At 47.5% G+C, this 13,943-nt stretch overlaps 1 protein-coding gene across 2 annotated transcripts in view; it reads left to right on the top strand.

Annotated features, from left to right (window-relative positions):
• The window catches only part of PDPR (pyruvate dehydrogenase phosphatase regulatory subunit), a 37,103-nt gene that overhangs the window by 10,542 nt on the left and 12,618 nt on the right, over nt 1–13,943 (top strand). Inside the window, exons 4-16 of one of the 2 annotated variants that reach the window (XM_045818444.1) lie at nt 1,707–1,788; nt 1,886–2,049; nt 2,723–2,844; nt 3,640–3,757; nt 4,488–4,637; nt 5,590–5,782; nt 6,928–7,052; nt 8,937–9,092; nt 9,519–9,652; nt 10,047–10,195; nt 10,662–10,774; nt 12,311–12,405; nt 13,727–13,816. In XM_045818444.1, the coding sequence (XP_045674400.1) occupies nt 1,707–1,788; nt 1,886–2,049; nt 2,723–2,844; nt 3,640–3,757; nt 4,488–4,637; nt 5,590–5,782; nt 6,928–7,052; nt 8,937–9,092; nt 9,519–9,652; nt 10,047–10,195; nt 10,662–10,774; nt 12,311–12,405; nt 13,727–13,816 (1,691 nt within the window). Of the gene's footprint in view, nt 1–1,706; nt 1,789–1,885; nt 2,050–2,722; nt 2,845–3,639; nt 3,758–4,487; nt 4,638–5,589; nt 5,783–6,927; nt 7,053–8,936; nt 9,093–9,518; nt 9,653–10,046; nt 10,196–10,661; nt 10,775–12,310; nt 12,406–13,726; nt 13,817–13,943 lie in introns of those variants that run through there. The other variant, XM_045818445.1, reaches the window with a different exon arrangement.

The raw sequence follows: 13,943 nt of genomic DNA, 5'->3' as shown, positions 1-13,943 counted from the left end.
CAGGCAGGACAGGCAGGAAACAGTCCCTTTGGTTGGATTTAATGATGACAACAAGGAACTCAAATCGGGTATTACCCAGGGTTTAGTCAGAAGAGGGTCCACATACCGGGCCCAGAGGTGGATCCACTGGGTCAGATACTGGTGGTTGCTGAGCCTTACATCACTCACCTGGTTGGATTCCGGAGGGATGAGGGTCATGGGCTTCTTTTCTGTAAGGTAAGTTAGCTTAGCATTCTTTGTAGGTCACCGTCTGAAGCCCTCATTGGCCCTGACTGCTCCCTGATGCCTGTGGGGCAGTGAGGAAGTCTGGTGAGTGGGAGTAGGGGGATCACCCTCAGGCTCTCGCCCCCCTAGTGGTTCACCTGCGGCGGCACGGTGACAGGTGTCCAGAGGCCTCCCATCTTGCATTTGTGCGGGCGTGCCCTGCTATGGTCGCTTCCTTCAGCGGACTGCCATTGAGCCATCGATACAGGTGAAGTGACCATGTGCAACCCGCTTAGATGACCCTGATAGTCCACTTACTTGGGGTGTGCGTTAGCTACCTGTCAGTCAGAGCGCTGTGTGACTCTGAGGCCTCGTCTCAACCGTGAGTGTTGGTGTCTGCAGGGCTGCAGCATGAGTGTGGCCATGTGAAAGTTTATAATCTTTGAGAGTATTTCATGTATTACTGCACCTTATGATGAGGATCATTCTTTTGCAGCTGAAGAAACCTAGATTTAGGGAGATTGAGCCAATTTTTTAACTCAGTGATAATGCAATTTAAAAAATAGTGGGTTAAAAGGAACATATACAGTAGTACTTTCCTATATCTAATCTATAGTAGTGAGTATAAAGTAACTCTGAACCCTTTCTCTCAATGTGAAATCCAGAGTGTGATCAGCCGGCAAATCATTGGAGTAGTCTGGTAAATTGACTGTTTTTAAACACCCTTCTCTGAAATTTCATTCTTCTAAACTGAGACATTCTTGTCATGTCAGTGAAGGGTATATTTATATGAGGATTTCAACAAAAATTAAGAAAATACACTGTTCTCACTGTACTTCCTTTGAAAAGAAACTGATTGATTCAACTCTTTCTTCATGAAAAGTGAGTCGTTACAGTTTAGGAGGATTGCCGTTGACCCACGTATAATAGTGGTGGTGTCAGGAATGTTGATTACAAACCAGCTAGAGGCAGCGTAGAGGCCAGGGTCCCACAGGCAGCACCTCAGGTGGAACAGAGCCTTCTGGCCTGGGTGCTCTGCACTTGAAATTCAAGTGACCTCCCACCATTCACCTGCTTGGCAAGGCTGAGTATCCCAGGGATCTGATTGGCTGAGCTTAGGTCACATGCCTACTGGCTGTCCTGGGGAAGGAGGTGGGGTTCCTACACCCTGGGGGGCTGATATCAGGGGCTGTCTTCACCAAGGGCTACACTCCCACCAAAACTAGGGGGAGAAAATCTAAAAAGAGTGAAGAATATAATGGAACCTGGGTTCCCTTCCTCCCCAAGAGTTTTTGAGTAATGGAATCTTTTATTTTTATTTTAAGAATGACTTTATGTGCATTAAAGTCTCATTTGATCCTCACACAGCTCTGAGCTGAGAATGTCTGGAGGGTGGCCTCCCAGGACTCATCACAGGCCTTCTCCCTCACAGTCTCACGGGCTCGCCCGCACCACCCTGCGTCTGTCCTGGTCTGTCTGAGTCTGGGCTGGTTTTCCTACAGGTTACATAAGGACCGGCTCCATCTTTCTGGCCCAGACTCAGGACCGCCTGATCTCCCTGAAGCGCATCAACTCAAGGCTGAAGTACGTATGAGGCTAGAAGCCAGTCCTGGCTTTACTGTCACACTGACCTCTGCCAGGGGGCCAGTGAATGTCATTGTCCCCTTGTGTTCTGTGGCAGTGTCATAGGCATCCCTTCCGAGATCATCTCCCTCAAGAAAGTGGCTGAACTTCACCCTCTCCTCAATGTGCACGACCTGGTGGGGGCCATGCACGTCCCCGAGGATGCAGTGGTGTCCTCTGCCGATGTGGCTCTTGCCCTGGCGAGTGCTGCCTCCCAGAATGGTAAGCAGGTTTGGGATCAGGACACAGAGGTTGTGCCAGGGCGCGTCTCTCAGTAGGCAGCAATGCCCACGCAGCTACCAGTTTGTGCGCTGGCTCCTTTTGTTTTAATATACTATCCGTTAGTATTTTTCCTTGGGGCCACATTTTTCTTATTAAAGTTCTAAGGAACTGCTCTTACTACTGATTTAGTGCACTTCAGACTTAGGGAACTCCTTTCAGCCACTGAACTTGAGAAGCCCCAAGGTTAGAACACACCTTGGGGATTTAACCCACAGCTTGGACCGTGTCCCGGGTTTGGAGTGAATGAGGGGAAGACACGCCAGTGTCCGTGGTGTTGTGCGCTCTGAATGGACTGATTCATGATATGGGCGTTTTGGGGTTTCAGGTGCTCTGTTTGAACTCCCCTCCCACCCCCCCCGCCCCTCTTACCATTCCTGGAATGTAATTGTGCACTCAGGTCGGTTACTGAATTTGCCTGCTGTTTTTAACCTTGGGAAAGTCTCATTTACAGTCTCAGGATGTGGCTCCTGGAGTTGTTTGTTTTCTGAAATTAAAGCACTGACCCGGCCTTTGCAGTGTTCCCTGAGAGTTGAGAATCGGCTGCAGATGCCTTGATTCTGGAACATGAGAGGTTCGATTTCGATGCCCCCACTCTTTCTTTGCCTTGGAACAGGGGTTCAGATCTACGACCGGACGAGTGTTCTTCACGTGATGGTCAAAAAAGGTGAAGTTACTGGCGTGGAGACAGATAAAGGGCAGATCGAATGCCAGTATTTTGTCAACTGTGCTGGTCAGGTGGGTTAGCAACAAGAGGGGGTCTCTGGTTTTCTTTCTTACCTTTTATCTCCGGGACTTTTTTGGCGTAGAGACTTAAGACTGTCTGGTGACAAACCAGACAGATGTCGGGGCCCACACCGTTTCCTGTGTGGGCTGGAAGACTCGGGGTTCTCGTCCTCCCCGTCAGAAGCCCGTACCGTCCCTCCAGCAGAGAGTGTGACCTTCTGCTTCCTCCCTGGGGGCACGGCGCTCTCCTGCCAGGAGGGCCGGGAAGCACTTGGGTATCAACATAAATTTTTGGCGTTGGATTTTTCCATGGTGTTTTATTTCAGTCTTTAATATAACAAATAAAGTGTTAGGCTGTTTTATTGTGTCAGGAGCATGGGTTCAATTTCCAGAACACTAAGCTGCTTCTGCTTTTAAGACACATTAGTCCTTTCCGTTTACTCTACAGTTCAAGGTGATGTAGGAATACTTCCTGCCTTGGGAAGTTCCTCGTGATTGGTACTTGGGGATTGTAGTTGAGGCCAGGCATTTTGTTAAAAGGCCTCATTTGCTCTCCACGAGCTCCTGTTACTAGCTGGTAAGTCTGTCTACCTTTGATCTAAAAGTAAGTTTTATGGTTGGAAAAGTCTAGTATTGGTCCCCATCCAAATAATTAAACTACCTCAGGCTGAATCTTGGTTTCCTACACCAGACGTTGTAGCAAGAGCACACACAAGCCACTTGAAATTAAACTCTTTTCAAGAGGCTGAACTTGCTCATTTGTCTTGTTGTTCCTCTCCCACCCACAATCAATCTGTCCATTTGTAGTGGGCATACGAGCTGGGTCTGGCCAACGAGGAGCCGATTAGTATCCCGTTACATGCCTGCGAACACTTCTACCTCCTGACTCGCCCCTGGGAGACCCCTCTGCACAGCAGCATGCCAAGTGAGGACCCGCGCTTTGTTTTCAGTCTTGTTCCCTTGCCCTGCTCTGTCCTCTGGAGAGGAAGACTTTCTGCTGAGGACGGACCATGCCCGAAAGAGTCTTGGCTTTTCTAGAGCATGTCACGGGGTGGCCCAGTTCTGACTTTTCTTTAAGAACTCTTTATGAAAGGATGGCCGAAATGGGCATTCCACTTAAGCAATTTTTCTCCCCTTTAAGCTAATTGTAGTCCCAGACAGAAGTCTATTAAATTGATAATATTTGGAATTAACCTGGAGTGTTAGACTTGAATGCTGGACATTGTAGGAATGTCACGGGTGAGCTGTAAACTCAGGATATTCGGTGACCCTGCGTGTGGAGGAGAGGGTCTGATTCATTTCGAAGGTCTGAGCCCCTGGAGTGGGCTCGGCAGTCCCCGTCTCAGGCTTTATGTGGTGCAGGGGCTGTTACTAGTCTGGTGGTGGGGACTAGGCAAAGCTTCTAAACACCTGACCTGTGAGGGGTAATCAGAGAGGCAGTCTCCGCTGTCAGTCTGAGGGGGAGAACCTCCCAGATGACCTGGAAGGATGTTTTAAAGCTGCGGTGTCCACTGTGCTCATGGGATGCTGCTCGGCTGATACAGCCAATAGCGGGTGTTTCTGCTTTGCTGTTTTCTGTCCATTTAGAAAGATGGCTTACCTCTAACCCCGGTTTTTTCTCTTCTCCCCACTCCCTTGTCATTTCTCTTTCTCAGCTGTCATGGATGCTGATGGCAGGATTTATATTCGGAACTGGCAGGGTGGCATCTTGTCTGGAGGCTTTGAGAAAACCCCGAAACCAATTTTCACCGAGGGCAAGAACCAGCTGGAGATTCAGAATCTGCAGGAGGACTGGGATCACTTCGGTGTGTGAATTAAATAGTAAAAATGCCCTGTGCTCATCTAAGATGGTACATTTTTCAAAGCATTTTTAAGAATAGCACGCTCTTTGATCCTTATAACAGCCCAATGTGGAGGTTACCGAGGGCAGGCTGCAGAGTTTGCCTGGGCTCAGGGCGGTTACTGGGCAGTAGAGTCAGAAGACTAAGTCTTGGTTAGTGACTTGTGGCTTATTACTTATTCATCTAAAATTGCTGAAAATTTTAGGCTAGGAGGAAACATTTTCATAGGGTTTCTTATAAAATTAAAGATATTTTTAGAAAAATTATCAATGTGGTTGTTTACTCAGTTTTATTTTAATTTTATTTATTGAATAGTTAATATAGTCACATGGTTCCAAATTTAAAAGATACGAAAGGGTCTATAATGAAGAGTTTCCTTCCCACCCTTAATAGATTTTTTTCAAAATCTTTTTATTGTGGAAACTTCAAACTTTTACAAGTGGACAGCATAGCATAAGGAAACCCCACCCACCAGCCAGCTTCCGTCTGGTGTCACCTGTGTCACTGTCTCCCCGCCCCGCCCCCGGCTGCTCCCAGGTGACGGAGTGCGGGACGGGCTGAGCGTCTGACTTTGCAGCTGTTCCCGCTTCGGGAACCCGCCCTGCCATGGCATCTCTCTCGGTGCCACGTGGGAGCCTCAGCACTGAGCCCCTCGAGATCCTTATCTGTGCCCACGGGTGTCATCTGCTCTTCCACAGCACCTTACCTCTCCAGAGAGTATCTTCCTTCTCAGTCTTCAAGCCAAGCACCTCATAGGTGTGTTCCATGGTCCCAGTGAGGTTTCTGCTTTCTGGGAAATGGCCCAGCTGGCTCTTCTAGAAGCCCTCTTCCAAGAGATTCTGTGGCAGGAGAGGGAGTTGGAAGTTTTGAATCCCCTGAAGCTGAGGACTCCTTTGGCTTTGTTTTTATTGCTCAGAGCCCCTGCTGAGTTCTCTCCTGCGTAGGATGCCAGAGTTGGAGACCCTGGAGATCGTGAAGTTGGTGAACTGCCCCGAGACCTTCACACCGGACATGAGGTGCATCATGGGCGAGTCCCCTTTGGTGCAGGGCTACTTCGTCCTGGCGGGAATGAACTCCGCTGGCCTTTCGTTCGGCGGCGGAGCTGGCAAGTAAGTCTGTCTCACTCACACTGAGCTGAGTGGGCTTCTTCCTTTCTGGAATCACTTGTTAGAATGGCATGTAATGAATGCATTTCACCTGGTATGCTAGTAAGAAGATACATGTAATTTTAGTGCCTTTCAGGATAATTACCAGGGAAGGGCTGTCCTGATACTCCTGAAATGTCTTTGTTCAAAATGTCTTTGGGACTCCTCTTTTGGAGGTGGCCACGGAGACCTCAGGAGGGGTGTTTCTGTGCACCCTCTCGGCTGTAACAGATGTGGGTCCTTTGAGTGTGTATTTGAATTTGGAAATATCCAGGTGAGGTGAGACAGAGGATCATGCTGAGTATTAGAAGTTTTTATTTAAAAAGCAGGTACTAATAAAAATTAAATAAGTGGCTCATGAAAGGACACATGCTGTGTCACTTGCATGAGAGACTTACACTCGTCTAGTTCAGAGAGACGGACAGTAGACAGGTGGATGCTGGGAGCTGGGCAGGGAGGGAGTGGGGAGTGACTGCTTCATGGACGCAGAGGCTCAGTCTGGGAAGGTGAGAAGAAATTGGGAGATGGACGGTGGTGAAGGTCGGACAGTAATGTGAATATACTTAATGCCATTGAACTTTACACCTGAAAGTGGTTAAGGTAGTCATTTTTGTTATGTATATTTCCACAATTAAAAATTGTTTTTTTTTTTAAACTACTGTGATCTTTTTTCTAGAGTGAATTGTAGAATGGCTCTGAAAACAGTTACGGAAGTGGAGTTCCCAAAGCCTTTGGTGCAGAGGAGGTGTGGTCAGATAGCGTACACCTTCCTGAGCAGAGTGTTTCACAGAAAAAAACGCATTGGATGTGTGAAGGAGAATGCATTTGGTTTTATTTTAGTCTTATGTCTTCCTAGATGGGCCTGTGTCTTAAACATTTTCTAGGGAACCTTATCATTAGGGCTGAAACCCTTGTAGTGGTCTTGTGAGAGCGGTCATAGCGGGGTCCAGGTTTGTCTCTTCCGGAGCAGGTGGGCGAGTTACCCAGAATCTCTGAACCGGCTCCTGACAAGATAGGACGTTTGATCCTGTTGCTTCTTGATTCCTGGTCCAGTGTTGAGGAGAGTCACACGTGCGGCCCAACAACTGTCATCCCGCCCCCCCAAACAGGTACCTCGCCGAATGGATGGTGCATGGCTATCCCTCAGAAAGCGTCTGGGAGTTGGACCTGAAGCGTTTCGGAGCCCTGCAGAGCAGCCGCACCTTTCTGCGCCACCGGGTCATGGAAGTCATGCGTAAGTGAAGCTTTATCCCAGTCGCACCTGCCTGCAGGTGCATTATTTGGTTCTGTTCTCACTCAAAGAAACAGGTTTTTCCTCAGTTCTTAATAATTGCTTCAAGCTGAGCTTCCAGTGTTTGACTGTTTCGGGCCCGTGTTGGGACGTTGTGCTCCACGTGATATTTACAGACCATTTTCTCTTGCGTGCAGTGTAGCTGTTCACATCCGGGGGCAGGGCAGGGGAATAGGACTTACAGGTGGGGATTCCTGTCGGGTTCTGGCAGCAGCAGCTTTCACGTTCCCAGCCTTGCCTGCTCCCCACTGTGCCTGGGAAGATTCCCTTTGCCACTGTGAGTGCCCGCGGTCCCCACCGGGTCTTTGGGACCATGGTTTGCCCTCCAAGGCAGAGAACTTGCTAAGTTATTCTCAAAGCTTCAAGCTTCTCTGAGTGACTTTTGTCATGAATCCATGATATGCTGGTAAGATAGGAAACCGCTTCAGATGTATGTACAAAGCATACATTCCTGCCGTCTTTCTCCGTGTTCTTACTTCCCTCCATCTTGGAAGGATCGGTCTCTTTATTTCAAGGCTACTCTGCCTTGTTTCTCATTTACTTTCTACCTTTTGTATCAGGAGTTGAACCAAATCAGATTGTCATTTCATTTTTCTTATACTGAGGAACTATTTTCAGACTTCGCCAAAATATGTCTAAATATTTTGGGCATATTTATGCTCAGAACCAAGTCTCTGTATTGGCTGTGACCACTGTTCTTTATTAAGAACGAGCTGCTGGTTTAGTAGCTGGAGGTTCCCTTCACGATGGGCACTTGGCTGACCTTTAACACCGGCGTGGCCTGAGTCGGAACGCTGGGCTGTGGGGGACAGAGGCCTTGGCAGCAGTGCGTGTGACTGCTGAGCTTCTTTAATTATTAGCAAGTACTCTGGTTAAAACGTTGAACTGTCGTAAGTCTAGATGTCCCCACCCACAGCTACTATAGAACCTGTGCAAATCATAACTGAGCTTGAATTTCTCCTTGATAATATGTGTTTGGTGGCATTTTCTGATTCTCATAAAACAGAAATTGCAGGCATGACAGAAAGTGGGGAGGGGGGAAGCAGAACCTAAAAATACCAGAGATTGACAGATCGTCACAGTGTCAGAAAACCTGCGTGGTGTCCTGATTCTTATTCTCCCAGCCTCCCCCACAGCCCCGATGCTCTTCCTGTGTGGAATGGGTGAGGTCAGGTCTTCTCTTTGGAAGGGACTAGATATCATACTCTTTCTGGCTATTTTTACTCATTGCTGTTACAGATTGGACATTAGGAGAAATGAATTCTGACTCTAGCTTTGTTATGTGAATAATGTCACTGGGGCAATACTATGCAACCTGTCAGATTTCAGAGCCACCAATTCAAGGTATGCTCTGTGCCCGATCACTTCAGAAATGGGTTAAACATTGGAGAGGAGATGTCTGTATGGGTCTGAGATCCCGACAACAGAAGCACTGTAGAGAAGCAAGTGCCATTTTTCATACTTTGTAAACACCTGTGACCCCTCAGTATCACCTTCATCTCTTCTATGGAGCTTAGCAAAGTTTAAAACTGTGACCTTTCTCCCATTGTTTCTCCCTACTAATTTGGAACCGTAATTGTGCACAGAGATGTGGAGTCATCGTGTGACTTTATAGCTGTGTAACTGTAAGAGTCGGGTGACACCGACTCTTACAGCATTATCCTTGTCTTCTGGAGCACGCCTGTGATACTGGGTCCTGTTCGGCAAATTTTGCTGCATTAGCCTGGAAAGAATGCTCTGTTGAAAAGGAGCAACTTCCGAGTCTAGTGGATAGTGGGTGCTCAGCTCTGTGGTTGGGCTTCCATAGACTATTCTGATCTGTTCTAGCTCTGCTATATGATTTGAAGGTTCCCCGTTGGGACTTTCAGACGGGGAGGCAGTTACGCACATCTCCTCTCTATGACCGACTGGATGCACAAGGAGCCAGATGGATGGAAAAACATGGATTTGAGAGGCCAAAGTACTTTGTGCCACCAGACAAGGGTAAACATCACATTTTTATTTTTGCTCACTTTTTTTTTGCCTTGAGAATTAATAAAACTTATTTTTTAAGATAGATTTTATTTTTATTTTTAGACAGAGGGGAAGGGAGGGAGAAAGAGAGGGAGAGAAACATCAATGTGTGGTGGCCTCTTCTATGTCCTCTACTGAGGACCTGGCCTGCAACCCAGGCACGTGCCCTGACTGGGAATCAAACTGGCAACCCTTTGGCTTGCAGGCTGGCAATCAATCCACTGAGCCACACCAGCCAGGGCTAATAAAACTTATTTTTAAATATATATAGCTAGAATGTATTCCTGGAAGAAAAATAATAAAAACCTGTTATATTAAACTAGATAGGGAGATCCCCCTCACCCCCAGTATAAATTCCCTCCTTTTCTCTCTTCCTTTTGTTTTTCTGTTCTGTAGACCTCCTGGCATTGGAGCAGAGCAAGACTTTCTATAAGCCAGACTGGTTTGACATTGTGGAGTCTGAAGTCAAGTGCTGTAAGGAAGCCGTGTGTGTCATTGACATGTCCTCTTTCACAAAGTTTGAAATAACAGTAAGTATTTGGAGACCAATATAACAGACTAGGAAACAGTACATATTTATTGAATGCCTCCTTTTTTCATCTGTCTCCTCAAAACTGATTCTTTAAGAACTTGTATATTTTAATGTCTTATCTTTTTATTTTTTAAAAGATTTTATTTTTAGAGAGAGGGGAAAGGAGAGAGAGGGAGAGAAGCATTAGGGTGGTTGCCTCTCGTGTGCCCGCAACCCAGGCATGTGCCCTGACTGGGAATTGAAGTGGCAACCCTTTGCAGGTTGGCACTCAGTCCACGGAGGCACACCAGCCGGGGCTAACTGAATTTTCTTAGTAAGTCACATTGCCCATCAGACCGTGTTACCAGCCAAATGATCTTGTGCTCTCTCTGCTTTGTTTCTTAACCCTACAGTCCAGTGGAGATCAGGCATTGGAAACCCTACAGTACCTCTTCTCCAATGACCTTGATGTGCCCGTGGGCCACATCGTGCACACTGGCATGCTCAACGAGGGTGGCGGCTACGAGAATGACTGCAGCATAGCACGCCTGAACAAGCGCAGGTGAGGTCAGCTGCCGCTGCCAGCGCCCTCCAGCACTGGCTCCCTGAGGGTGCTGTGGCAGAGCAAAGTGCCCAGCTCACTTTTCCAGGAAACCAGAATTATACCAAAGACTAACATATTTCATTATCTCATCACCAGTTCATTAGCAGCCCAATACAAAAAGAAATCACTAGGGAAGAAAAAGAAAAAAACGCAACAGATATGTAAAACCCGATGTGAAAACTTAGTTGCCCTACTGGGAGATGTCATGTCTTACATCAGTAGGGCTGTATGGTAACAGAAACCAGCCTCCTATTTCTCCTTATGTGGGGTGTATCCTAGGATTCTGTGCTGCTGGCGCTCTCTGAAAGCTAAGAGCTCATTTGCCAGTGTTCTACTTACTGATTTGAAACTGCTGAGAACTTGATTGCTTCCTGATCCTTTTTTCTGCTGCCTGGTTTTGATGACTTGTGGGTCTCACTTTCAGCTTCTTCATGATTTCTCCAACTGACCAGCAGGTCCACTGTTGGGCCTGGCTTAAGAAACACATGCCGCAGGACAGCGATCTGCTTCTGGAGGACGTCACCTGGAAATATACTGGTATTTCCCTCTGGGGGTCCTCTGGGGTCACTGCGTGAGGACAGGCCAGGTGATCCAGCTTTGTCAGAACTAGAAGCATGGAGGAGGCTCTCTGGTGATGGAAGTTGAGCTCTCATACTGCCCCGTGTCTTTCCAGTGAAGCATGGGATGAGTTCTTGAATCACTGTTTTGTTCACCGTTGTGTCCCCTACAGATAGCGTGTAGGAGTGCAAATATTGGTTGAATGAATGTGTAAATAATTTTTACTTTTTCTTTTTTATTTCATTGTTTTGTTTTCTACAGTTTAAAGCATTTTTATATTATCTATTTTTTTTTTTTCAAAATTTCCCCTTAGCTTTCATTAAAAAATTCTCTCCCAAGGACATGCTTATTGACTTTATAGAGAGAGAGAGAGAGGGAGAAAAACATCGACGTGAGAAACATCAATCAGCTGCCCCATACGCACCTCAATCAGGGACCAAATTTATAACCTAAGCATGTACCCTGACTGGGAATCAAACCTGTGATCTTTAGGTTTACAGGACAGTGCACCAACCAACTGGGCCACATTAGCTAGGGCATCTTTGCTTTTGATTTTATTTATTTTAGAAGGGAAGGGAGGAAGAGAGGGAGAGAAACATCATTCTGTGGTTGCTTCCTGTGCACCCCCCTACCAGGGATCTGACCTGGCCTGCAACCCAGGCGTGTGCCCTGACCGGGAATTGATCCGGCGACCCTTTGATTCACAGGCCGGCGCTCAATCTACTGAGCCACACCAGCCAGAGCTTTTTAGTGAATAATTTTTAAGGATGACCTTAATTTCCTATTTCAGTGGTTCTGTTAGGGGAGCAGCCCTCCTCTAATGCCACCCCATTCCATGTCTAGCCCCTCCATCTACTCTCCTTAATCTATTCCTGCCGCTCACCCCACCAGGCCCTCATTCTCAACCCATCATATCAGCAAATATGATAAACTCTTGCTACCAGATTGGCAAACTATAGAATCATCTTGAACCAAAGCTGTGTTCAGGCCCATAGGAAGGTAGCTGGTGTGCAGGTGGCACAAGCTGCTGTCACAAACGTGAGAGTCCAGAGAGACTGGGCAGCTCCTCTCAGGGCTCTCCTCCTGGTCCCGATTTGGGATTGGGGCTTTTTCCATCATGTAGCCACACAGGGAAGATGAGGGGAAGGGAACCGTGCAGCGCGGTTATGGCTGGCCCTGTAAGTGGGGTCCTGTCTCATTGGTCAGGGCTTGGTCTCATGATCCCATCTGACTGCAAAGGAAGTTATGGAATGAATGTGGCCTTCCTGTGTCCCCAGGAAGAGGAAACTCTAGTCGGGCAGACCCTCTCCTGCTCGTAGTCAGCATTTAGCAGGCCTGTCGAGAGAGGCGTGTCTGCCAAAATCAGGTACCCCTTGGCTTGCCTAAGCAAAGAGACATATTTGTGGTCTTGCCACCTGGGCCTGGTCATAGGTGAGCAAGTGTACAACAGACCTTTCTCATTAGCTCGGCTGTTCACCTGGAACAGCCAGACATCTCTTGTTCTTTTCTGTTTAGCCCTCAATCTGATTGGCCCTCGAGCTGTGGATGTGCTGTCCGAGCTGTCCTATGCACCAATGACTCCAGACCACTTCCCAAGTCTCTTTTGCAAGGTAGGTGCTAGTGAAGTTCTGGCTTCTAAGTGGGTGGGGAGTGTCTTTTATAGATGGCAATCACATGTTCTTACTGTGTCGGTAACACCCCCAAAGTGTGTTGACGTTTATTAAGTAAATAAAATGACAGAATAAATTCCTTTATTTTTCACCCTTCCAGGTCTCCTTATTAGTAAGTGTTAGGATATATTTGAAGTGGATTTAACTTCTGAGAATATCAGTTCTATATATTTATTGCTTTCTATAGCAGTAGATTAAAATTCTAAGCTGCAGGATTACGCCAGAGACGTCCGGGTCAGGTCCTTCTCCCCATGCAGGGCCTCCTCCTTTTTGTACCCAGCGGTGGAGGAGCGTCTGTGTTTGTGGCATCTTCAGGTACTAATGGTATGGGTAAATCCCTGAACAATCTACATAATTTTCTTTCTTTTACTCAACAACTATAAGTGAACAAATTGTAACTGAATGAAAGAAATAACTGAATACTCTAGGCAGTGGCTGATTGGAAGTCCTAACAGACAGGTGTTTTTGTCAACCTGTCACAAGCAGCTTGGCACAGTTACTGAGAAGGGGCTCTTTGCAATTCAGACAGAAGCTGGGATCCACCTACTAATTGATTTTATAGTTTTCCTTTTTCTCCATGGCAGAGCGAAAGCAACAGAAAACTCCCCCGTAGCCATTAGTGACTCCTTCACAGCACACGCTTGGCGTCTGGGGGGAGCGATGCGCATGTGTGTTCTGCAGAGTGCCATTTGACACTGGGCGTCCCGTGGCAGCTGTTTGCTTTAGTGCCATGTGGGACTTGGCTCCCTCCTCTGTGGGAACAGTAACTGAGACAGGTAACCGAGCTGCTGTGAACAGGTTTTGAACATCATAAGCACGGTCTCAGACCCCAGGGCAGCAGGTGAACCACGTTCTGTGCGTATCAGGCATCACCTTTTGTGGGCAGGTGCCCAGGACGGACTGCTGAGATCCCCTGAGGCGACATTTGCCCCCTGACACACCTGACTAAAACAGATCTCGAACAGGACTTTGCAAAAAGTACTATTTCATGCTTGTCAAAGACTTGGCCTCCACTGCCCCGCAGCAGCTTGGCTAGCACTCCTGAAACGGAGGGTAGTCACGAGGAGAGACCTTGTAGAGGCCGTGCTCCTCTCCTAATAAATTGGTCCCCAGAAACAGACCACTCTTGAGGATGAAATTCTTTCACTCACACATCTCTCCTTTAGGGTTGAAGGGTGCAGAGCTGAGAGAAGGGTTTACCTCAGGCATCCATCCCACTTCCATCAGAATTTTGACACTGACTCTCCCTTTATTTCCACAGGAGATGAGCGTGGGCTATGCCAATGGGATCCGGGTGATGAGCATGACCCACACGGGAGAGCCGGGCTTCATGCTTTACATCCCCATAGAGGTGAGCAGCACCGAAGCAAGGGGCGCCGGCTGCCCCACACCTTGCTGAGCACTGGCTGGGCTACAGAGCCGTGTCTCATTGCACCTTGGTAATCGAACAGGCTGTGCTAGAAATTTTAACGTTGTAA

Source organism: Phyllostomus hastatus, unplaced genomic scaffold, assembly GCF_019186645.2.
Source record: "Phyllostomus hastatus isolate PE091 unplaced genomic scaffold, TTU_PhHast_1.1 phas_scaffold_345, whole genome shotgun sequence".
Classification (NCBI taxonomy): Eukaryota; Metazoa; Chordata; class Mammalia; order Chiroptera; family Phyllostomidae; genus Phyllostomus; species Phyllostomus hastatus.
Note: the sequence above shows the minus strand (reverse complement) of the source record. Positions and strands in the feature narration are given on the sequence as shown.